This window comes from Podarcis tiliguerta (assembly GCF_965153285.1).
Source record: "Podarcis tiliguerta genome assembly, chromosome: 2".
In the NCBI taxonomy this organism is placed as follows: Eukaryota; Metazoa; Chordata; class Lepidosauria; order Squamata; family Lacertidae; genus Podarcis; species Podarcis tiliguerta.
In genome coordinates, this window is record NC_139535.1 from 64,758,274 (window position 1) to 64,784,672 (window position 26,399).

At 42.9% G+C, this 26,399-nt stretch overlaps 1 protein-coding gene across 2 annotated transcripts in view; it reads left to right on the forward strand.

The window, feature by feature from the left end:
* Positions 1 to 26,399, forward strand: part of TRPC7 (transient receptor potential cation channel subfamily C member 7) — a 105,810-nt gene that overhangs the window by 19,594 nt on the left and 59,817 nt on the right. For both annotated transcript variants that reach the window (XM_083428809.1, XM_083428810.1), the window contains exon 3: positions 23,734 to 23,916. In XM_083428809.1, the coding sequence (XP_083284935.1) occupies positions 23,734 to 23,916 (183 nt within the window). The remainder of the gene's footprint in view (positions 1 to 23,733; positions 23,917 to 26,399) is intronic.

The window sequence follows — 26,399 nt, forward strand, 5'->3', positions numbered from 1 at the left end:
TTCATATAGTTAATTCAACACCTGTCTTGACATTTCTCATCAATGCATATCCATACCTTCTGCTTTCTGTCTTCGAGTAATATCTGTTGAATGTCCAGTTCAAGTAAAGAGCAGAATGCTCATTCTAACCCACCATGACTGCTTGATAGCAACCTTTAGAGCATAGGTGGGGATCTTTGGATCTCTTTGGATGTTGCGGGTGGCGCTGTGGGTTAAAGCCTCAGTGCCTAGGACTTGCCGATTGAAAGGTTGGTGGTTCGAATCCCCGCGGCGGGGTGCGCTCCCGCTGTTCGGTCCCAGTGCCTGCCAACCTAGCAGTTCGAAAGCACCCCTGGGTGCAAGTAGATAAATAGGGACCGCTTACTAGCAGGAAGGTAAACGGCGTTTCCGTGTGCGGCTCTGGCTCGCCAGAGCAGCGATGTCACGCTGGCCACGTGACCCGGAAGTGTCTTCGGACAGCGCTGGCCCTTGGCTTCTTTAAGTGAGATGGGCGCACAACCCTAGAGTCTGTCAAGACTGGCCCGTACGGGCAGGGGTACCTTTACCTTTACCTTTTAGACTACATCTCCCATTATCCTTGAATCCGCTGTCCAGGGTGAGTGGAGCTAATGGGAGCTGGAGTCTGGAGGGCTGCAAGTTCCTCTGTTTTAGAGATTGCTTCCACTTGGGTCCTGCCACCTTTGGCTCTGCAGTGACCAAGGTAACATTTCACTAGAATGAATGGAACCTAAAGCTGGCAAAAATACATTTTTGAAAATGATGGTTGAAGGGGTAAAGGAAGCTTTCCCTGAAGCCTCCCCAAATGATTCACAAGTGGAGCCAAACACCTGGTGCAGCACATAAGAAAAAAATAGATTTATTTATGCCTCTAAAGTTATGTCTTTTCCTAATCATATGAGAAAGTTGTCATTTTCTCCTGAACTTATTCATCCCCAGGTGTACAGTTTACTGAGCCCATAAGCAAACTACACAATCTTCCAGACTCCTGATCTAATGCTAATGTATAACATATACTCTTTCCTTCTATAAGGTAAAGGGTTAAGAGAAGGAACTGAACATGTGAAGGTCAAAAAGTGTTACAAGGGAAAGCTCTGAAACATAGAGAGGGAGTGTGGGGTGGAGGACATGTTTATAGAAGACTTCTTTATGCGTATGCATTCTAACTAATGGTAACAAAAATAAGGAACACTTTTCAATGAGCCTTTGTGCAATTTTATTTCAATCTACCTGGCCATGGGAGGCATGTTAAAGTGATTTTTCCTGCCAATATATACCAGATGTTTTATCAGTGCACAGTTTAATAATCTAATTTTGTCAGTATGAGTTCCTTGGTTGAGGGATGTTCGTTTTTAAGTGCGACAGATACTTACTGGAACACTTCATTTTACCACTGAGGCTCAAGCACTTTTGCTGTACAAAACTGTTCAATGCATTCAGACTTTTTATATTGGTTGTGGTATGGAGGTGGGGCAGAATACACCACAAACTTTCTGCAAAAGTCTTGTACTGAAAAAGATCAGTAGCACATAACTGAAAATGTTCATTAAAGCCATGGTAGCATAGTTCTTAAAATCAATGTAGTCTACGGGTTAAGAATCTCTGCCATACCTGGGAGACCCAGATTAAAATCCTCTCTCTGCAATGAAGCTCACTGGTTGGTTTGGGATTCAATCATTATCTCTTGGCTTATTGTACTTCACAGGCTTGTTGTGAGGATAAAATGGGAGGGTGAATTGTGTGTGCTGCCTTGGGCTATGTAGAGATAAGGCAAGATATAAATGTAACCATTAAATGAAATATAGGATTTATGAATACAAAATGTTGAAGTAAAAATATGTAAAGATGAATGTCCATACCAGTTTGTATGGGGTGAAATGGGGCGGCATTTCTGTAGCTGCATTCATTTCATTTTCTAACACAGAGACACCTCATAGTGGTTGTACCTTATGGAAGTGCTGAGATAGAACATATTACAAATTGTCAGCTTACAGAAAATCCCAAAGCAATTCACTGTTATTTAAAAGCAGAAACAAAATGGGTAGACTTATAGTTGCTACCAACTTCATAAAAGCAGGTGAGGCTGTGCATTGCTGAACATTGGAGGCGGCCTGAAATACAGAATGGTTGAAGAAAATCTGGGAAATTGTTTTACAGTACTGACAAAACATAAATAGAATTTAAGCCACACACAACATGCAATATAATAACTCATATTGGAAAGTAGTTATTTGCTTTGAATTCAGGAAAATATTCAGCTTTGTTTATTCTTTATTTCTATGCTTTAAAAACCGGCCCCCTTTTATAGGATACAATGGCAAGCTACCGGTATGTGTTGGGCACGACTTGTTTAGCAAGCCACTCTTATTTTAGGATCTTTACTTCATAAACAGATGAGCACATTTGTAGACCTTTGTCAATAAAAGACCATCTTGACTTTTATTCTGTTTGAATTACTTACTTGGTTTCTAAAACTTTGTACTCTTCCTCAGCCACAGCGATGACCTTGGCAGATCACCGTAACCTTGTAGGGTTGTGAGGAAGATAAACTGGAGTCCCCCACTTTGAGGTTCTTGGTTGAAAGGAGGGATAAGAATGTGAGATAGGTGCAAAAAAAATGCCATGGGAAATGGAGAAGCCATGAGAATTACATTTCCCATACTTTATGGTAGGCATCCCCAAACTCGGCCCTCCAGATGTTTTGGGACTACAATTCCCATCATCCCTGATTACTGGTCCTGTTAGCTAGGGATGCTGGGAGTTGTAGTCCCAAAACATCTGGAGGGCCGAGTTTGGGGATGCCTGCTTTATGGCATCTTCAGATCCTGCTGCAAGCATGCCCAGCAGTGTCCTTGACACCAGGAACCATGGGCTACATCTTGCCATGCTTGCCGATATCCATCATCGGCAAATTTCTTTGGCTTTCAGCAGTAGGGTTTCCTGAGAATCTATTTAACATGCTGTTACCCACTCCAGGGTAGGAGTGGGGCACATTTCCTGGTGAGGCTTGCTGTAGTCCTGGGGTGCGTCAGGAGTCTCTTTTAGCCCAGTGAATCTTGCTGGGACAGAATGCAGTTTGCTAAAGATAAGGATAATTTGTGGGTTCTCCCCCATCCTGTGCTTTGAAAGTGTGGCTGGGTCCAACCTGAGAGCAATGCACGAAATAAACAAGATTTCATGTGCTCGATATATTGGACATGCTGTACTGAAAGCAGTTATTAAAATCTCACCCAACTACCATGGTCAGAGATAGAGAAGGGAGAGAGAGACAGGGGGAGGGAGAGATTTCTGAAATGCATTTTACCAAATCTTGCAAATCAATAACTTTCTCTTAATGTAGATCCTTTTTTCCAGATTTAAAAAAATAATAATTGTTTGCCTCTCAGCAGACATTGCCTCGCAAATAAATGTCATGTAGCTGGAGGGTGATTCAGAAAAAGAAACTGCTCTGTTTTAGCAGACATTTTTATGTGAGAAATATTGTGCCTTTTATTTCCTGGAGAGTTGAGTATTGGCACAAATAGCTTGGCTGGGCGCAGCAATTGATTGCTGGCTGCTCTCTGTGTTAACTCTTCCCCCTGTGCACTTGGGTGGCTGGTGGTTTTCTTCTGCTTTCCAATTTGCTTTACTGTTCCCACCAAGATAGAAGAGCATCCTTGCCACACTTAGGCTTGAATAAGGCTTCATTCAGTGAATGGTATCTTAATGCTGAGGCATAATGGGCACCAATTTCACTCACTACAGAGCCTAGCAACCACAGGTAATAGCTTGGGATGAAACGTTTTCCTGAGAGTTTTGAGGTACTTTGTAATGGTGGGTACATCTAGCAGAGAGATGTATCAATTGAATGCAGGACTCGTGAAGTAAAGGTCTTCTTTGACTTTGATCCTACTGTCACTCTTGAGCTAATTCAGACTGAAATCCTATACTCAGTTACCCAGGAGTAAATCCCATTGAACTTTGTGGAGTGTGCATATAGGATTCTACTGTCAGGCAGTTAAAGGGGGGTTGCATAAAGTAGGAGTAGCTCGCCCATGACACTCCAGAAGTTGTTAGCGTCTCTTTAGCCCCAGCTGGTATGGCCAATAGTCAGGAATGAAGTGAGGTATAGTCCACCAGCATCAGGAGAGCCAAAGTTTAGGCACCTTGACATAAGGTTTATACTGTTTGGGGAAGAACACTTGAGGCAAGGGAACTGGTGGTTTACATAAGCACCTACAGCACATGATTTGTCATAACTTGATTGCTGGATATTTGATAAATTAGCTATCTATCAAGAATGCTTGATAGTGTTTGAGACAATGTGAAATGATGGTGAGGTTCTTTTGTGGCATTTGATCTGTATGTCTTTGTTTAGTAGGCAGGCAGTGGGCTGCCCAGTGAGAAGCCAATGCCGGTGAGAGTCTCCTCAAGGGGGAAACACCACAAGGTTTTAGCCTTGGGTGTCTCCCCTTCTGGGATGCCATTGAAGCCAAGGACAGCACCAACATGACTGTGGTGGGTCGGTGGTGGAAGGGCCCTGAGTGAGAGGCAGGGTAGTGAAGTTATTCCAGGGTCAGAGGCTGGGACAGAGAAGGAAAGTTCCCAGGTGAGAGCTGGGTAAATCTATCCTTTTCTGTGAGGGGTAGGAATTAAAAGCTACTTTTGTGTAGAGAGAAGATTGTGTTCTTTTGTACTGCTTTTGTACTTTGAATGCCCTGCTGCTGATTTTCCAGTCCTTACTTTTAAACTGTGACCATTGGCCATATATTATAATTGTACCTGAGATGATTAGGTAATAACTCATGTTATGAGAATCTGCATTTTATCAAGTATTTATTATTAGAATTGTGTTTCTATAAGTGGTTTATTTATTTATGTATTGCATAGATATGGTGTTGTATATTGGCATTTTTTGTTATGTTCTATGTTGCCAGCTGCCCTGTGGTCTTTTACTAAAGGGTGCTTTATAAATTTAATTAATCAATAATAGTACTAATAAGCATTATTTCAGCCCACTGGGTTTCACACTCATGAGATACCTATGCTCTGTGGGTTCCTGACTCTCAGTCTCCGTTCATGTCCCTGTGATTGGGTTGATTAGGGTATTTTTCATAGCAAGATGCTTGTGGACCATATTTTGAGACTTGCCATTTTTGTTGGGAGGAAATAGCTTGAAAGGCACACTTTACTCATAAGGCTACAGTGGATTGTCTTTTTTTCTCCTCCTCATCTGACTTATGTAGTCTCCATGCTAATACTCAAATTCTTTTCCATGGCTGGGGTCTGTGTGATGGACAATCATGATGATGGTTTAAGCATGATTATTATATTAAAGGTAAAGGTACCCCTGCCCGTACGGGCCAGTCGTGACCGACTCTAGGGTTGCGTGCTCACCTCGCTCATGAGGTCGGGAGCCGGCGCCGTCCAAAGACACTTCCGCGTCACGTGGCCAGCGTGACGAAGCTGCAACTGGCGAGCCAGCACCAGCGCAGTGCACGGAAACACCGTTTACCTTCCCGCTATAAAGCGGTACCTATTTATCTACTTGCACTTAGGGGTGCTTTCGAACTGCTAGGTGGGCAGGAGCTGGGACCGAATGACGGGAGCTCACCCTGCCACAGGGATTCGAACTGCCAACCTTACGATCAGCAAGTCCTAGGCACTGAGGTTTTACCCACAGCGCCACCCGTGTCCCAGATTATTATATTACCTGTTGTGAAATGGTGGTTGCCAAAAATTCTTGATTTACTACATCACTTGGAGTAATAAATTTCATCTGATCCCTTCATTATACACCTTTAGGTGCCAGGCAAAAGCGTTCCTCTTTAACCAGGCCTTTGACTAATTGACATCTGATACCCTTTCAGATGTGTTGTGGAAGGGGGTTGCATTGAGCTGTCTTTGTTCTTATTTTTATTATGTATCTTGTGTTTTTTATATTGTAATTTTGGATTGGGAACCACCCTGAGATCTATTGGTATAGTGTGGTTTACAAATTCTCATCATCATAATCTAACACCTGTATTCCAGAATCTTCACTATCTAGCCATTGATTGGTGGCCACTATTTATGGACCTATATAATCCCAATTGACTTTGGCTGGAGACCGCAATATCTGTTAGGGATGTCACATGCGGGATGGATCAAGCTTGTTTTCTCCTGCTCCAGAAGCTAGGACCCAAACCAATGGATTCGACTTACAGGATAGGAGATTCTGAGTAAGAGTTGTTTTACAGTAGAACAGACTCCCATGAGAGGTGTGGACTCTCCTTCCTTGGAGCTTTTTAAGCAGAGTTTTGCCATGTATGATTTAGTTGAGATTCCTGTATTGCAGGGAATTGGACTAGAAGAGTCTCAGGGTCCCTGACGACTCTACAGTTTTATGATTCCATGGATCAATACCCCAAGCCCTAAGGATGAGATGGGCTATACTTCAAGTACTGCCTATAGGTTGATAGAGTGCTATTCTTTGAGCATATACAAGTTTCTGAAGAACAAGTTATAAATGCATTGCAGGTCTGGTATACATCACAGCCACACAGACCAACATGTTAAGCTGCAGCACTAGAGCCAGTGTGGTGTAGTGGTTAAGAGCGATAGACTCGTAATCTGGGGAACCAGGTTCACGTCTCCGCTCCTCCACATGCAGCTGCTGGGTGGCCTTGGGCCAGTCACACTTCTCTGAAGTCTCTTAGCCCCACTCACCTCACATAGTGTTTGTTGTGGGGGAGGAAGGGAAAGAAGAATGTTAGCCGCTTTGAGACTCCTGAAGGGGAGTGATAAAGCGGGATATCAAATCCAAACTCTTCTCTTCTTCTTCTTCACTACACTGTGGGCAATGCCATTATATTGTAGGCACTTGAATGAAAGGAGCTTGAATGACCACAAAAACATAATCCCTTATCAGAAATTAATTATACTTTATATAGAGCGAGAGGTCTTTTGTTTAGATGCCACTGTTAAAAAGTCAGATACTAAATCAGGAATTTAATCACCATTTAATCATGAAGGGAAAAGAAAAGTGCACATTTGTTTTCTATGCTCCGTCCTTCCCAATGAGCTGCACACGTTCTCTTCCTTCCAGACTGTGACGATGGACAGATTTCCTTGTGTCACTAAGATCACGCTCATTTCTTTCCTCGGCTTCATACTCTGAAGTATTCTAGAAGGCAGAGCAAAGGAGTATGATGCTAGAAGAACGCTCCCCGTGTCATCCTGCTCATGCAGGACAGATGGAAGGATAAGTTCACGAGGGCCTTGGGGAACAGTGCTCAGCTGCAGGCTTTCCTGAAAATGTAGATATGAGCAGCACATGGTTCCCTGTGTGCCTATTGCCAGATGCCCGCAAAAGCACAAGGCAAAGGAAGAATATGGGACATTGCCCATCACTTCCAATTGGATGGAGCTACTCTGCTAAGCTGTGGCTCTTGGGTTTGCAGCTCTAGTGACTACCTCTCAAAGCAAACAAAATATTGGAGCTGAAGCAGATGAGCCTCTTTTGCAAAGAAAAAAAAGTTGAGTTCTTAGATAAGGCTTCGTATGCTTAGTTGATTTCTGCTCCTTGACTGGACTTTATCCTATAAACCTAATGCACATGTATTATTCTTTTTTTTAAAAAAAGCTAATTGGCAAAGTAATAAATAGCAACCAATCAAAATAGCAGGACCCACTGGTTCATGAAATCCTCTTCCGTGCTCTAAAATGTCAATGCATTCCCAACAGATCTCTTTCCAATTTTTGACTGAAAAAAATCTCCAAGGAATGAAATTGTACAGCCCTCATGGGACCTGTATGGCATTGCTGAACTTTTCTTATAACATAGGTAAAGGTAAAGGGAACCCTGACCATTAGGTCCAGTCGTGGCAGACTCTGGGGTTGTGGCGCTCATCTCGCTTTATTGGCCGAGGGAGCCGGCGTACAACTTCCGGGTCATGTGGCCAGCATGACTAAGCCACTTCTGGCAAACCAGAGCAGCGCATGGAAATGCCGTTTACCTTCCTGCTGGAGCGGTACCTATTTATCTACTTGCACTTCATGCTTTCGAACTGCTAGGTTGGCAGGAACAGGGACTGAGCAACTGGAGCTCACCCCATCGCGGGGATTCAAACCGTTGACCTTCTGATTGGCAAGTCCTAGGCTCTGTGGTTTAACCCACAGCGCCACCCGCATCCCCGCGTTTCTTACAACATGGTGCCCTCCAAATGAAGACGGACTCCAGCTCCAGTCAGAATGGTCAATAGTGGGGGTTGTTGGGAGTCACAGCACAGCAAAATCTGGAGGGCGTCATGGTGGCTACCTCTGCATTACAGTTACAGAAGAAACAAAGTTTTTTTCTGACATGCAAACTATTGCCCACAGAACCACAGTCTTCATGCTGAACTGATAGTCACAAATAATGCCTAGAATACATTTCTACATTCCAAAAAGAAATGAAGTATCTAAGTTTGCAGGCAATGTCTCATAGTGACAAAAGCTGAGTACAAACAACAGTGGGCTGTGAGTATGTTGGGAATTAAGGATATAGTCTTATTTTAAACACAACTTTATTGGTTTAACTTGGGAAACTGCTTGACCTAGGACAAAAAGTAATGGATTTTGCAGTACAGCATGGTACTATTGAATTTCTTGGAAGACCTTTCTAAGAGAACAGTTCAACCTAGAGACTGTGGGCCCCCCTTCCTTGACAGTTGACAAAGAAGCTGCTACTGCTTCTTCATGGCAAGAAGGATTTGGAGCAAATCCCCATTTAGAATTGTTCTTTGCTATGTTCATCTGATTTTGGCTAATTAGACTGTTGCTGCCCACTGTAAGTGTTGAGTAAGGTTGTCTGAAATGTTCCCATCCAAGCTTGCATCACATAGCAGTGAAATATCTCCATCCAAATCTTCCCCAGGGTATACTCTGTTTAGGAGAACATCGCCGAGTCCTTGCGTGCTGTAGTCTCCCTGGCTATGGAGTCATGACAATATTGAAATTGTCACTGCAACCAGGCAAGGGGTGGCACTGGTCATGAAGAGTGAGGGAATTGTATATCTTCATGATGTTACCTGGGTACTCTGAAGGCAGGGAAGCTACACTCTATCATCACACAATATTCTTTGGCTTCATTTTCTAAAGGTGCAAAGGATGCCCGTTACTGTTTGGCAGCAGAGGTGTACCTCGGGTCCCTTGCACCTTTGGCAAGGAGCTGTATCAGTGGCCCCCTGAAAAATCACTTTACCACAATAGCCACATTAGAAATCACTACATTTCACACGACCCAAGTGACAGTGAGGTGAGGAGGAAGCAGAGGCGTACGAAGGGGGGGCGGAGGGGGCGGTCCGCTCCACGTACCACTCTGGGGGGTGACAAGATGGCCCGCTGCCTCCCCCCAGCTGTAGAGTGGCCGAGGGTGCGTGCGCAGTCAGTACAGATGCCGCTCGTGTGGTGTCCTTACTGCTGCTGCTTGTGCATGGCACAGTCCATACAGGCATCCGTATGAGCTGCTGCACATGCGCAGTGCATACAAACGTTGCACAAGTGCCACCAGGCAGTTCGCCCATCCCTCGGCATCCCGCCCCGGGTGCCTGAGAGGGTTCCTCCGCCAATGGGAGGAATAGCAAAAAAAATCACACTTCTTTGTGCCACGGTACGACATGGATGGACAGCTTTTGATCTCGCCATGATGGTGGTGGTGTGTTTCCACACACACACATACATCATATAGTCCATATTCTTCAGTGGTCTATCTTCATACTAGCTTTCCATTTTTCCTACTGCTCAGCTCCCAGTTCTTGTCTAAACCAGCAACTTTACTCAGATTTCTGGGGTGATTTTTGTGCCCCTTATGGGGGCCAGTTTCACCAACCCCTAGGTACGTCCCTGTTTGGCAGTACACAGTCAGAGTCAGGTTGCCCATGCAGGAGGGAGAAATGAGCTGCCTCAGGTGCAGTGGTGGTGGGGGGTAAATTTGGTTCAGTTCACATTTAAAGACGACCCTACCTAACTCGCACTTCCTAAAGAAATACTCAAACTGAAATGCAACCCTCTTTCAAAATCCATGCTTCTCCAAATTTTTGTTCTCCAGCCAACTGATGTGCACAACAAGGCACATACTAGGGTAAAAGTGTGCATTAAAGTGAATATTATGGTAAAAATAACATACCTAGGCTGGATCAATACAGATGAAACGCTACAGAAAAAAACGTAAGAGCTCTTTATTGAAAATCCCATTGGCAACATATTATTGCTCTACAGCGCCACCTGGTGCCACATGTTTATAACGCAGTTATAACAATGTATTTGACTAGTGTAGCTGAGTCCCAAGATGCATCATATAAACTACCTGCCCAACATGCTATATACAAATGTGCATTAGGATAAATTTGTATTAAAATATTGGTGAATTCCCATGAGGACTTTTAAAAAATGCTAGCTGATGCAAAAAAATGAAGAATTTAAGTTAGACTTGGAAAAGGGAGAATCAGAAATAAATGAAAGCTGACATATTCAGGTGGCACCATGAGTGGAGGATGAAGGCAGGTATTGGTGTCTGAGTGGTGCAACCAGTCTTTTTTTAAAAAAATGTCGAGCCTAGTAGGGTGCAGCGGAAACTGTGTTATTTTGGCTCTTCTTCCCGACAGCAAAATGTCATGAGCTGGCACCCATGCCTAATTTAATTGTAAGTGTATAGCTTAGCTCTATTGAACTCATTTAAATACTGATTGTGTTTTATTTACTCCGACCTATATCAGTGAAACATCAGTACTGTCAAGCCAGTGAACTACTCTTTGGAGCTCTGTATATTTTTCCCAGTGGAAAAACGGGATGCTATTTCAGACTCTGAAAATTTGATACAGAGATGAAATGTTTTGTTACAGCTATAAATATATCACCAGCTATATCAGGATTGGAATAAAACTAATCATTTTTTTCTTGAAAGTCTAAGGACTGTCTTAAGAGCTGAGCTGTATATGAAGGGCCTTTTTTCTCCATGCAGGGTTCAGGGACTTGAGGCTATGAAATTAAAATGGTCACTTTTGAGAGCAAAATTCATTGCAGAAAAATATATATCAGCAGAGTTTAGAGAACCATTTGCTGCCTAGTGCATCATTTGCTTCTGCTGCAGTCTCAGGCAAGAAGTAGACTTCTTTAGAATTGAGAAAGGGAGGCCAATAATTGGACTTATTCGCAGGCAAGTGTGTATAGGATTGCATCCTTAGTTGCATATTGAAATCCAAGGTTGGCATATACTTGCCATCGCATTAATTTAAGTGGTGTAGTGTCTGATACACAATTCACACACTGAACTTTTAAGTGCCTTCTACAACTAACCACTAATATATGCAATATGGTGGCACATGTGTTGAGGGAACATTTTCAGTACAGTCAAACTTTGGTTGGTAGCCTGTTCTGGAATCCTGTTCAGCTTCCGAAATGTTCAAAAACCAAGACGCGGCTTCCGATTGGCTGCAGGAGCTTCTGAAAAAACGTTCAAAAACTGGAACACTTCCTTCCGGGTTTATGGTGTTCAGGAGCTGAAATGCTCCAAAACAGAGGTGTTTTGGAATCGTGGTTTGACTGTACCACTACCAGTTTTGCTCTGAACTTGACTTCACACATGTTTACTCTTATTTTGATCCTGTGATGGTCTGAATCAACTGCCACAGATCAAGTACTACAAATATTTTTCATGTCATACAAATATTTTTCATGTCCTTTATGGTAGCAGTTCATGGCTGCAACTCAGATTCAAAGGAATCTCATCATGAAATATGGGATAAATATGTTCGTATATGCACATGTGTGAATCATCTGAAATGACAAATCATGTAATGACTTTGACCTTCCTGATGTTGTTGGGCTACAACGTCCATCTCCCCTGACCATTGGCCATGCTGGCTGGGGCTGACTGGGTGTAAGTCAGGTTCCCCATCCCTGAGCTACTGTTAAGTTGGAGTCATATATTATCCTGCAAACTTATCCACAATTCCTATTAAATCACTGTGCTTCTATAACTCAGGTGAATCATTAATCTTTTTCTCTAGGCATTTATTCACAAGAAGCACACTTTTTTTTTTCTTTTTAAAGAAAGGTGGATATTCCTATGTATCTTGAAAACAACCCAGGAAGTCCTGACAGTTAGCAGAATGGATGATACAAGGCCCCAAGGGGACAACACTCCCGCTTTGTGCTCTTTTAATGGTATAATGTGCATGAGATGCAAAATGAATTATGCTCAATGAATGTGGAGATTTGTTCGATCTTTGCATACCGGAGTGCTTGCCTAATGCACTCTACACAGCTTAAGCTTGATATCCAGAGACTCTGTTGTTTATCGGCTAAAAACAGGTGTTTTAGCATAAACACACAAATATGCTTGGATATATCTATAAGAGAGAAAAGCATTCTAATTAGCCGGAGAATCAAAGGCATGCGGATTAGTTGTGATGTGGAATTGAAAGCCAATTCAGATTAGAGTGGTGTGGTGACAAACACCTTAACAACTGAGAAGTGGCTTTCATTATAAAACTGCCTCATAAACCTCAAGATATTCCTCTCTCTTGTGTACAGAAGAATGGTGAGGTGTTGAATATGTTTAAAAATCGAACAGAATTGGTGACATTTTAGAATGTAGTTTTGCTTTTTGTTTGAAGCTTATAGGAGCTACAAAAAAACTCCTACTATTTTAGGATGCCTATATTTAGAACAGCCAGGTTCTTTTCAGAGGTTGCTGGGCTCCCATTAGCCCCAGTTAGCATGGGTAATGGTCCAGCTTGGTAGGAGTTGCAGAACAACAACATCTCAAGGGCAGCTGCTTAAGAGAGGATTGGCTTAGAATGCATGTCACCTGCTCTGCATCTCAATAGACACCAGGGAGGGCACAGAATGCATAAAATCACACAAAACAAAATACAGACCATAAACCACATTTAAACAATTAAACTAAATCAACAGAGCAGCTTAACCAAAAAAACACCAAGAAATAATAATTATATGCTAAAATGCTGAAAATGCCTGGTCAAAACAAGGAAGTCTTTATGCAGCACCCAAATGAGAAAAGTGCTTCTAAAGAGATTTTAATAATAAACTAGACACCACCCTAGGACCCTCCATTGAAGAGTGATCTAAAAAGAAAGGATGAATGAAGGACTATCAGAAGTACACCTAGAGCCATCTTAATAGCATTTTCAGTTCCAGGTAAATACTTTTCTATTCATCTAATTTATCTAATCCCTTATGGTTCACAGTCTTGGCCTTTTGGTATTAAATTGTGTCTTTAAAAGTGTTTTAACTGGATTTCAGGGTTTTTTCTTTTTAAAAAATAAAATGTTACAATATAAAACAACAAAAACTATATGTTAATGTATTCTGTTTTGTGAGCTGCCCAAAGAGCTTCTTTTTTAGGGCGGTTCTATAAATATAGTACAGTAAACAAATACAGTGGTACCTCAGGTTACAAACGCTTCAGGTTACAGATGCTTCAGGTTACAGACTCCGCTAACCCAGAAATAGTACCTCGGGTTAAGGACTTTGCTTTAGGCGGCATGGTGGCAGTGGGGGCCTCATTAGCTAAAGTGGTACCTCCTGTTAAAAACAGTTTCAGGTTAAGAATGGACCTCCAGAATGAATTAAGTTCTTAACCCAAGTACCACTGTACATAAATGTACCTACAAGAAAAGCTATCTTTTCTTCTCTTGGCTTCCTCCTGCTTAGGCAGGTAGGAACAACAGGACCTTCAAATTATCTATAAAATTGGGAGGAACAAGTTTCTCCGATCCGCTTTGCATTCAGCACGTTCAAAGTAGATACAGAGAATACATATGGAGAATATAGTTTCAACAGTTGTCAGCAGTATTTTCAAATGATCTCAGAAACACTGAGAAATACAATTAAAATGCAAATTAAGGCTGGAAATATGGAAGGGGAAAGTACAAGTCTTCTTTTTCTGCCACTGGGACAGCTGGTCTATTTACATTTCAATATTTTCTGTAAAGTGAAACTAGGGCTGTTACCTGAACCCAGTGGTTTCCATACCCACCCAAAAAGTTGGGTGCATCTGAGAGTGCATGTTGGTCACACAGAGTAACTTGTGGTCATTGCAGCCGATGAAAGGTCCAACAGCAGGCCTCCTCGTCACTGGCAAATAAGCCTAATGCATGTAAGCAGTTGCTGGTTGTGATTGCCTGAAGAGGGACCTTGAGCTGCATCTGTCCACCAGTCTCTCTTCAGTGTCTCCTAAGTCAGGTCCTCTATCATGGAGGGCATGTGTTGCGGTGAGATCGTAGAAACTGCCTCCCTGTTGTGGGGAGGGACCGTTTGGATGGCCACAACGCCCCATGTTGCTGGGGCAGAAATTTGGTCAGTTGGGTTGGCTATTGGCTGCTGAGGGGCTACTTAAGTTGCTGCACATTGCCCTCCTCTCCCTATATTTAGGATTGTTCTTATTGCCTTGCTATGCCTGTCTAGGGGTCATCTGTTTTGGAGCAGGGGCCCAGTAAGAATTTTGCAATTTGGCTGATTGGCTGGTGCCACTTGGTTTTTGCCTACCGTGTAGCAAATCATCACAACTTTGTAAGGTTGGCAGTTAGGCATTTGGTTCAATGTTTTGGGGAGGGGACATGGTTGGCTGTGCCTGCCCCTCCATCACTGCTGCTATGGAATTCCATTAAAGGAACCCAGGGGCTCTCCTTGCTTTTCAGAACCCTGTCAAGGGGCTAGAGCCATGCCCCTGGGAGCATCTGGGGTGAGCTGTGAGATCGAAGGGAGTTCTTGCTCCCCCAGGATGCTTTCCCTTACTGACATATGGTGGTGCCCAGTGTCAGTCCTGTTCCTGCCACCATGAAGGTTCATGTAGTCTGGAACCAATGCCTAAGCAACCACTCACATGCTGTAATCAAAAAAGTTGTGGCCAAAATTTAATGCCAAAAATCTTAAACTAAAATCTTTGTCTATGGTGTCTTCATTTGGGGGTAGTTTTGGGGGTCTTCACACGCAATTATAGAGAAGCAGACAGATAGGAACATTCCATTTTGATATTATCACTATGTCCCAGAACAATTCAATGCAGGGAATGTCAAAATAATTGGCGGCTCATAGGTGCCCACTATGGATTGTGTCAGTGCTGGTGCCCAGTACACCATCACAGTAAGCCCACTGGGTGGATGAACAATGGCAATTTGCCCAGCCTCTGTGCACCCTGGAACAAGCCCTGTTAGCAAATGGTAATTGGAGTGTGATTTCCTGCCAATAATTCTGGTGGTGGGTGCTCACCAACTAACCTATCCCTTTCCTATTTTTGTCTGGAGGTTGGGGGCATAAGAGAAAATACAAGACTTACAGTAGTAGAGAGCAAACCTCGATCTAAGTCAATCTGGCAGCTGTCTGCATAATTGAACATCCCTGCTTTGAATGGTTGTCATACCCCACCTAAAAGTTAGCAAGTATTTTCACCCTATCCACTGAGATATCATGGCTTGCTCTTGCTCTCCAGCCTGCTAGGCTTCACAAATGACCCTCATAGTTGAAGGTAGATATTCATGTAACAAAAATTATCAGTGCTCTCCCAATCTCTTGTCTTATGCAGAGCAGTTTTCTACTCTTGCCCATTCTCCTGCAGGCAGACTCAGTACTTGACTGCTTTCCAAACATATGGCAACTCCTAGGCAAAATAAATAAGTGGAAGGAAATCCAATTTGGCCAAGCATACTACACATATTTCATCTTAAGGCAGTTTGGCAAATATTTATAAGCACTTGAGATATTTGAAACGATGTGTTTCTTTGGAAAGCTGGCAAGGAAGTCAAGATAAATGTTATTTTTTTCCTTGCACTGGCATTCAGTGGTGCCTTTAGAGCCAGATAATGGGACACAGGTCTGGGAGGCCTCGGCCAACCCCCCCAAAAAACCCACACTCCATCAGTAACTGCCATCTACAATGTCATTTTTTTTATTTTAAGAGAGGGTGCATGTTGCCAAGCAAAGATCCAGACAGTGGCACCTACCATCTTTGGATCCCAGAGTGATGCACTTCTGGACCCATGTGGGATGCTGGGAGGTGAAAATGGCTGTCTGAAGCTTTCCTCTGCAGCATGCCTGCTCAAAACAGAAATACATTGTGGCCAGTAACTGCTACCATACCACCTGGTAAGACCAATTGGTGCGAAGGAAGGAGAAGGCCTGTATTTATTTATTCAATAATATTTGCAGGGGTAGTTGGGTCAGAACTTGACAACCTATGTGAAACTTTAGGAAGAAAGCAACAGAACCTGCTCATTCCTTCTTGCATGCTTGTAAGCCAAACTCATGCCTTGATTCTTCCTCGTGGTGTCCTGGGCACAAAAGGCCATAAAATGCTCTCTGTATTGGAAAAGAGAGCCCCTCAGTCTCAGATGAGTCCAACTTCAGTAGAAATGAAGACTGCTTCCATGCTTAGATTTCCTTGCTGAGTTGGAGCAATGACACTTTAAAATCCTAAGTGCTGCCACTGCCTGGGGGTTAACTCAACAAAGCAAGGAGGATAGAGTTATCATGGGTGACTACTGCTGTGAATTTCACACACACACACACACACACCATTGCTCTTCTTATGTAAAGGAAGTGCATATCACACTGACTCCACACTTAAGAATTGCTGCCTGCAGATTTCCGCAGATTTATGTCTAGTCAGTGGAACACACAAAAAAAGAGAATCTGTGACTGGCAAAGTGTACGCACTCCTTTCTAATCTAATGCTGGGGTGTACGAATCTTACTCCCAACCTCCTACTGCTAGATCTCTGCCACATCTCAGAAGAAAGCAGCTGTCAAGAGCAAGTGTGCCATTTTTCTCTCACTGTTTCCACTGACAGCCTCTCAATCCATTAAGTTATCTCGTTTTTTAAAAAAGCTGTTTTTCTTTCATTAATTAGCCAAGGTAGGCTGGCTGCTCTCATTGTATTCCTTCTAACCGATATTAAGTAGCAACGTTGCTTCAGCTCCTTCTGAATCGAGAAAATGTGTGCGGCTTTGAACAGATGTAAAGGCATTACAGAGTTCATTTAGAACATAATCAGCAGATAATTACAAGGTACTCAGCTAAATTGCAATGAATGGCAAGTGCCAGTCGCTTTCTCCAAACACCAAAATTAGGCGTTTTTATCTCCACATGCAAAAGGGGGTCAAAAAGAGCAGGAAATGACTAATTTGAAAACCTTTTATTATGGTTGAGTTTTGTAAAATTGATATTGTACATTTTGTGCAAGAAAACAATGTTCTGATTGTTTCTGCTGCGTGGATCCTGTTCTATAGTAAATAATAGTAATCAGAAGCATTGTAAGTTTTCCTCCAGTTAGTCCAAAACATACACCACCCAACCTCAGCTTCTGCTGGACTTGAAGCACATACAGATCTGAATCTCCATAAAAGCTATCAATGTGTTTTGATGTGTCTGTTTTCAAAACATAACATGGCTTTCTATTTTTATTTTTTAAAAAAGGATAAAGCCATTGCTCCTTTATCGCAGAATCCTAGGTGGATAGCCTGTTTATCTGTGGCACCTGGCAAATACTTATTCAGCCTGCAATCTCGGTCTTAGAAGTGAGTTTACAAGTTGAATTTAAGGCTTCCAAATTATTTTTGTCCTCTCCCCATCCCATCCCCTCCTGCCTCTGCAACCTCACAATTGGCAGCAAGTCAGGACCCCACTTCATTATAGAAGGACTCACCTAATTTCTGTGATTGTAAATTGATTTGTCTGGCAGGCAGACTCACCCAGAACTTAAGTAACTTTTATGCATTTCCACCAGACCTGAATTGCTAACTTAGGCTTCAAGCCTAACACCACTTACTTGAGAGTAATCCCCACTGAATTCAACAGGACTTGCTTCCGAGGAGGCATGGTTAAGATTATACTGTTAGTTAGTACTTTGCACTCAAAATGATGGTCTTTGTTACATTTTTATCATGTCCTTCCTTCCAGAAACTCAGAGCTGTTCACATCCTCTATTTTATCCTCACAACAACCCTCTGAGGTAGGTTAGGATGACAGACAGTGACTAGCCTAAAGATGCCAAGTGAACTTCAGGGCCAACACTATCATTAGGCAGGGTGAGGAGGCTGCTTTAGGTGGCAGATGATGGGAGGCAGGGAGTGCTGGTGAAATAAGATTCAGCGACCAATCTACTCACCTTCTGTAAGCAAAATGTCTATCTTGTCCTTTGCATCCAGCAGCAAAATGTCTTGGGGTGGCCCTGTGTGGCTGAACAAGGATTTGAACCTGGGTCTCCACTCTATTTACTAGGCACACTGGCTAAGAGCAGCACAGTTTCTGCCACCATAATGGTTTCCTGCAAATCATGCAGAGTATGCATAAAGCTTCTACTCACTTGGTTCACATACATTATGCGATCCTTGTGATGCACTATATGTATTATTTGCATTCACATCAGCAGAAACACCTCTGTGGCTTTACAATATCCGTGCCTGCTTGTTTCATGTAATGTTGTCCTAAGCTGTTTTTTCAGATGTTACTTAAGAAGCTGGGGGCCTGAGTGGCTTGCAGGGTCTTAAGGCTGATCTCTTGGATGGCATAACAACACTTTGTTCCTTGGCACTTTTCTGTCTCATATGCCCTTTCGTGATCTTTATCAACTCTCCCTGCAGAAATACTGTCAAATTTAATAAACCACTCAGCATTATTTATAAAGCTGGATGCTCTGAGAAATGTAGGAAAAGGAAGATGCTCTGAGCTACTTCACATTACTCCTAGTCAAATGATGCAAACATGTGGCTTCGAGTGATATTTTGAAATCCTGTGAGTTTATAAATAGAGAAATTTTTTAGCATCTATCAACATTCTCACACCCTGTTTTCCATGATAATTAATGATTGGCTTAATGTTCAGGGCTGTCATCTCAGGCAAATAGAACTAGGTCCTGCTGTGCCAATGCAGTTATAACCTGGTGCCATTGCTTCCAAGAGACTCAGGGTTTTACATTGTACAATGGTTCCCTCCACAGCAGTGGGTTTCAAATGTGCCAAATGGGAAGGAATGGGGACAAATCGGGAGGTTTTTTCCCCCACCATCCTTGTAGTATTTTGGTCACCACAGAGGCTCCAGAGGCTCAGAGCCTCTTCAAAGAAGGTCTGCTACTCCCCAGCAATGCCTATGAAAATGGCCCAGATTAAGCTACTTCCTGTTTGCTGCTCTGCTTTCAGGGCACTCCTCCTGCAGTTCTAGAATCCCAATGGTGTGGGTGGCTCTCAAAGGATGACTCTCATGGAGCTGTAGGCCTTTATTTAATATGTTCAGCACACAAACAAAATGATGTATTGATGCAGAACATCAGTGGATTATAAACCAAGAAATTCAGCACTGGAGGGTCAAATGCCTAATAGATATTATACTGTTCCTGGTGGCACACAACTTGGCATTCTGGGGATATTCAGATAAGCTCTTTTCAGATAACAATGGATTTTTTCTGCGGCTTGTACAAGCTGCTTGGCAAGTATGATGAGGTAATGGGTGAGCATTTGCAGTGTGCATCTTCAAAGGCGCATAATGATCACTTCTGTGGGGAAACCATTGAGAATCAACTGATAGTCTTTATGGCCAAGGAAGTGTCAGAGAACATACAGAGCAGGCTGTACATAGCCAAGTATTACTCTGTCATACAAGTTTGTACACCGGATATAAATCCCTGTAAGATTTGTTGACAAAGGTGGGTGATAAATGTTTCTGTAAAGGAATATTTCGTAGAATTCAGAACAATGCATGAATTAACCACAGAAGGGCTTAGGGACCTTTTTCTAAAGAAACTTGAGGAAAACACCATTACGGTTAAGGGCTGCCACAACCAAAGTTATATAATGGTACCCATATGATAGGACAAAAAAGGGTGCCCAGGCAACAACTGCTTACACTGAACTGACAAGCTTTGTTCCTACTCCATGGCTGTCATTCTCTCAGTCTATTACTTTCAGATGCAGCCTCATCATCAAAGGAGTCTATTGCCCCTTTCTTTGTGCTATTCTCTGCCTCTGTTCAGTGGAGCCAGATACTGAAAGCCAGTGGTCACTGGAAAAGAGCCCTTGATGTTGATGCCGCTATCAAAGAACCACCATGTAAGCACTGAAAAAAGAGGAAATTTGAATACGAGGGTCAGACTCACAATGAGGAGTGTGTTCAGAAGAAATCTTCAAATGAGAGTTCTTCTACACATTTGTCAACATTACTCACGTTTCAGTTGAGCAGCTTGACTATATGGGTGGTGCATGGGGATTCTTGTGCAAACTTGAGAAGCTACCAGAAGAGACACTTACCAGCCACTGTATGGATTTCTACAGAGCCCTCACCAACCACTCCAACATCAATAGTGCAGGTGTTCAAATTAAGCTAGACCATCTGCACCACATTCTACCTCCCACAATAGGCTCACTACAAGGTGTTCTGCATTGCACAACCATGGAGCTCAGCTTGCTGCCCTTCCCTTATCTCAGCTTGGTGCTCAGACACTTGTTTTTGCCACACTAGCTCAATGCAAACATGGAGCTGAATGCAAACGTCCTAGCACAATTTGGAGGGGAACACAGCCACAGAGCTCAGATTGGCACCATCCCTCCTTCTGTCTAATTCTCCAACCCAGGGATAGGATCTCCAGAGGTTGCTGGACTTGAATTTGCATCAACCCCAACCAAGCTTTCCAATGTTTTACGGATAAAGGGAGCTGTAGCCCAACAACATCCATAGGTACGCAGGCTCCCCATCCCTGTTGCACAACACGGGTTGCCACCATCTTCATCCTAAATTTCTGCAAATAATCTCAATGAAAAACACCAAGCAGAAGGAAGCAGGATACATAACTGTGAATTTAGATACTAGCAACAACAACACAAATATACCCAGTCTCAGCACAAGGAAATACAAAGCAGATTTATTAGGAATGGTATCCTCTGAAAGTCTCCAAAGACTTCCAAAGAATCCAGAAAAGTGTAAGGAAAAGCAACTCATGACCTCATCAACAAACAGGTTTTGCTGTCTTAGGTTTTGGTTGATTGCTTAATTATGTGAGCCTCTGAATTTAATTAACTCATCAAAGCTAATTTGAAAAGATCTCTCGAGGCTGTGAGAGCTTATATTGTGACTGCCATTTGTATTTGCTGGTTTGGGACCATCTATCAGGGTTTTGTCATTGCGTCAACATTAACTTTAATCTTGTTTGAATGTCATTGTGTTTACTCAGTCTCCAGTTTGGGGCTTTATATCTCCATGTGCAGTGGTGGCTCATAAGCAGATTACTTATAGGGAGGGGGCACCTGGTCTGAATGGTCACATGTGGCGAAGGGGGTGTGCTGTGCGTCCTTACCACTGAGCATCATGAGGCAGCAGCAAAGGCAAGGGTCACCTTATGCTAAAGTGTGGCTGCTGACTGGCCACTAACACTAATGGCCTGGCAGGGAACATCTGGCCAGTCACAAGCCACATATCTATGTTGTGATGATCCAAACACTCCACTGCTTCTGCTGATTGGATTATCAACTATGACGAGAGAGGGGAGGGAGAGAGAGAGAATTACTTAGATTAAGTGTGCGACTCTGCAAAACAACTGCCTTTGCAAGAGAATTCTGTTCAGCGCCTTTATGCCTGAGTAACCATTTAGGAGATAATTTTTTTAAATAAAAATGAACAGTGCAATCCTCTATGAGAAGTAGGCCCTGTTGAGTGCAATGGGACTTTTTTGCCGATAACTGTGTGTAGGATAGCATCGAAGCCTAGATTATTCCCTCAAAGGACTCTTGTGTAGAATCTTTACTGTACATCATCATGCCATTCTGATGATCTGAACCCCACTAGGATGACCTTTGTTCTCACATTCTTTTATTTTCATCAAATGATTTTTTTGGCTACCGTGCAGAGGTTGGAGGGGCACCTGTCATGGACGCGTTAGTTGAGATTCCTGCATTGCAGGGAGTTGGACTAGATGACCCTCACAATTCCTTCCAGCTCTTCAATTATACGAGTCTATGCAACTGTTTTATTTGAATTAACCATTTGTATCATGCTCTGACTATTATGATTGCTAGTCATAAACAGGAAACCTTTGTCATTTGCAATATAGAAGACTTTGCATTTGCAGAACAGAATTGAGACTAGCACATATTGAAGAGGCAGTCTGACCTTTCCACAAGATGGTTCTTTAACACCTGTCACCTATTTGGGCAATTTTGATTCTCGCTACGTTCTCTACTTCTGTATGCAGATTGTCTCGTATAATAATTATGTGCTTTGTATTTGTTGCAATCATAGTTTGGAACAAGAGGGAAGCCTGGTTGTGACTTGTTTCCATAACTCTTTCACTGCCTACTTTTTGAAAAATTGAATCAAAGTATCGTGCAATGAACATTGATTCATAGGATCAAACTTTTTGTTGTATACACTGTTAATAGTTTACCACTGCTCTTGGTAAAATATTTGCATCTAGGGGAAAAACATAGTGGTAGATATCTGTGTGTCTGCAGAAGCAAACATTCCTCGTCCTTTCAAGTAATTTCAGGTACAGAATGTTGCTTTCTCAAAAGCACGAGATCATGTAAACTACAGATGATGAATCGAACACATTTACCAGAGTGTACCGCTTCATGCTGCAAGGGTCATAAGCTAATGCTTAACACCCTGACCCATGCTCATGAATAGGGATGCCACCCTTAATACACCTACTAGGGAGAAATATGTTCTTACAAGTCGCCTTATTGTGGCCTTTGTGCTGCTAATGCATACAAGTGTTTCACAACATTCATACAAAATCATTCTTATCAAAAGGCCATCTCATATTCCCACCCCTCACCCCCGTGTAAATAAGGTTTGCAATTTCTATGGATATTTTTACGCATTGGATTTTCTGCAGAAACAGTGGGTTTTATCCAACACTGCTGTTCCACTCACACAGCAGAAATCCACTTGTGCAATGGAGCTTGCACCTTGTCTCTCCTGCAGCCTCAGCCAGACTCTCAAAATTTGTTTCAGAGGGATGGGGGACAAACAGGAGGGCATGAGGGAGTGAGGGCCCACTGCATGAGTGAGAGCTGCTCACGCAGTCCATACCTCCAACATTTCTCCGATGAAGATAGGGACGGCCCATTCCATAATGATAATTTTACTATTTATACCCCACACATCTTACTGGGTTGCCCCAGCCACTCTCGGCAGCTTCCAAGATATATAAAAACATAATAAAACATTAAAAATCTTCCCTATACCAGATTGCCTTCAGACGGTTCAGGGGTCGGATAACTCCACACCCTCCAACATTTCTCCGATGATATCCTAAGGAAAAGTGGGACATTCCTGGGCTGGCTTCTCTTAATCAGGGACGTCCCTGAAAAATAGGGACATGGAGGGTCTGGCAGTGTTGGATACAGCGCAATGAATCCAGTTTAAATGGGAAAATAATGTGGGAATGGCATTTTGGTGAGTGGGGTCAATGCTGGCAGGGACTGATTGAAGTTGTAGAGCATTGTAGGAGCCTCTCAAACATCTGGAGGTCACTAGGTTGGTGACAGCTGTGCTTCTGAGAGTCTTCTGAACCTAAGACAAAACTTTTCAGGGGCCCAGGGGACTACAGTACAGTAGTGAGACAGGAAGAACCCCGTTCATGTGTCCTCATGCAAGTGCTTCATTAGATGACACACATTACATTTGTACACAGGTATATTGTGGCCTTCAAGTTGTAGGTGGCTGTAGAACCAAGTAAATTCATGCTGCGATGTTTAAAACGTCTGTTTTTCTCTGTTTCATTAGAATGATTATAGGAAGTTATCTATGCAATGCAAGGATTTTGTGGTGGGTGTGCTGGATCTCTGCAGGGACACAGAAGAAGTGGAGGCCATTCTGAATGGAGATGTGAACATGCAAACATGGACTGAGCATCATCGCCCAAGTCTGAGCAGAATCAAGCTGGCCATTAAATACGAGGTCAAAAAGGTAAGCATCCCCTCAGCTGCTTTGTCGTTGTCTTTTTCCTTTTTCTTTTTGAAAGCCAAATACAAACTGATAAACCAGTGGAATTACTGTATGAGTTTCAGTTCAAAGCACACACATACAAAACTGAAGTGGAAAATGAAAGCAATGTTGGCAGATAAGGAAGAGCGAGGGGCAGTAGGGGAGATTAATAGCCATGAAAGTGTGTGCTGCTGAACCCTGGAGCAGGTAAATGCTAGGTTTTCAGCATTTACTTTCTTCTTTCACAACAGGGGTGATCTGAGGCTTCTGTGTTTGATCCTTGGGACTCTCATCTGACCAAGGCACAGCCCTCAGTTCCCTGATTTGAACCCTTCTTGAGCATTTTTGCCCGGCTAGAATGTGTCCTTCAACTCTGCTTGCAATTGCCTAGACAGAGGATAGAGAGGGGAGTGTGAAGAAACAAGCATTCTGTAAATTATAAATTCACCTTTATTGCCCTGTCTACTTTTGCCTCTGGCACCACCTACCAGAAGAAAGAATGCAACCCCTGGAAGGAAAAAGCTCTCTCCCCCCCCCCCCCAATTATATATAAGGCCAAGACCTATAGAGCACAGTGAAGAATCAGCCTAACATTACAGGCAGAGTATTATTATTTTTAAAAATATGGATTGGAAGGAATTCACCCATTGGGGCTTTCCTTCCTCCACACTCCCTGAAATTGACTGGGGGGAGCCAGGCACTGGCGGAGGAAGAGGAGTGGGGGGGAGTGCCCCGCCCCCGGCAGCGCGATCTCAACAGGGTGCCATCGCGGCTGCCCCCCTGCCTCCACTGGGTGCCCTGCCCCTGCAGGTGGAGCCCCCTCCTCCAGGACGTGCACTAGCCCCCGCCTGGTCTCCGACCCCCCCCCCCCCGGTGCTGGAGCATGAAGCTCCACCACTGGAGTTAGGAAAGCCCCCAAAATAGCATATGGTGGGGCGAGAGGAGGGATCATTCCGTTTGGCAAGTGGAAATGCTTCCACAGATGGAATGTTCATCCTAGCGTGATGTTGAATTTGACCCTTACAGTGGTCACTTGGGTTACAGAAGCTTCAGGTCACATACACTTCAGGTTACAGACTCCGCTAACCCAGAAATAGTACCTCGGGTTAAGAACTTTGCCTCAGGATGAGAACAAAAATTGTGTGGTGGTGGTGCAGGAGGCCCCATTAGCTAAAGTGGCACCTCAGGTTAATAACAGTTTCAGGTTAAGAATGGACCTCCAGAACGAATTAAGTTCTTAACCAGAGGTACCACTGTATTAATTAAATCTACATATATGTATACAATGCTAAGCCTGACCTAGGCTGCTTGATGAATTTGATTTTTGTGAATTCTGGCCCAAATGAACCAGGGGAACTCTATTACACATCACCTTTCTTCACATGTTCCAAATGTTCTGACATAGATCATGGTTTGAGAACTATGGAAAAATGTGCATTTTGAGAGAAAATGTGTTTATAATACATATTTGATTTTGCAGTTAATTTAATTAAGAGCGGTAGATGAATGCAGAAATAAGGTAGAACAAGTTTATGGGGATTCAGATTGCAAATCAGATTGCAAAACTGATTGAATTGCCCATCCCTGGCCTAAATGAATGGATTCACCTTGCTTCCTGTGAGAAAATCTCTTTCAGTTCAATGTTGCATTGCTTTGGGGCCTATGTACTAGCTATGATGTGGTCCATTTGTGCAACAAAATATGCTTCTGGCTTCCTAGATTATATAGATTTGGCAGAGGAGAAAAAGATCACCACTTCATTTCTCAGAATACAATTGTTTGCGAATAATTTTATCTGTCTGAAACTGGCAGAGCATGCCAAGAGAGAGGGGAGGGAGGAGAAATGGAAAGAAATAGATGGATGATGCAAGAAAACTTGCTTTGTTTTAGATTCAAATCACCTGGTATGTTAAGCACACTTCTTTCTATATATATAAAAAGCATTCTTAGTGCTGTCTGCTTTTTTTTCAAAAACTAGAAAAGGAAGAAAGCAGCTGTGTGTAGGGACCCAGTTCAGATCAGGATGGCAGTGCAGTGGGGAAATAATAATTTAACCCTTTCTGTGCTGGGCAAATAGCTATTTGGTGTGAATTTTGGCAGGAAATAATTGGTTCGGAAGGGTTAATCCTGTCCTCCCCCTCCCCCTCCTACCATTATCCCAGTCTGAATTGGGCTACCAGGTAAGTGCTTTTTCTGAAAAAAAGGAAAGCAGACAGCAATTTAATGTATAGCTTGACCCCTAGCAGGATCTTTTTTTTATTGTGGACAAGTGCTATGTGAATGAAAGCCTGGCATTTTTCACCTAGGAAGCTTCCCTCATTTTTTTTGGAATGCTTGCCCAATTTATTCTCCATCTTTCAAGGGAACCAAAAAACCCATCAAAACTTTGTCCTTGTGAAACGGCCGCAGCATTATTTTGCCTCTGCTAAAAGGGAAAACTGTGAGTAAAAGTGGCCAAGAGAGGG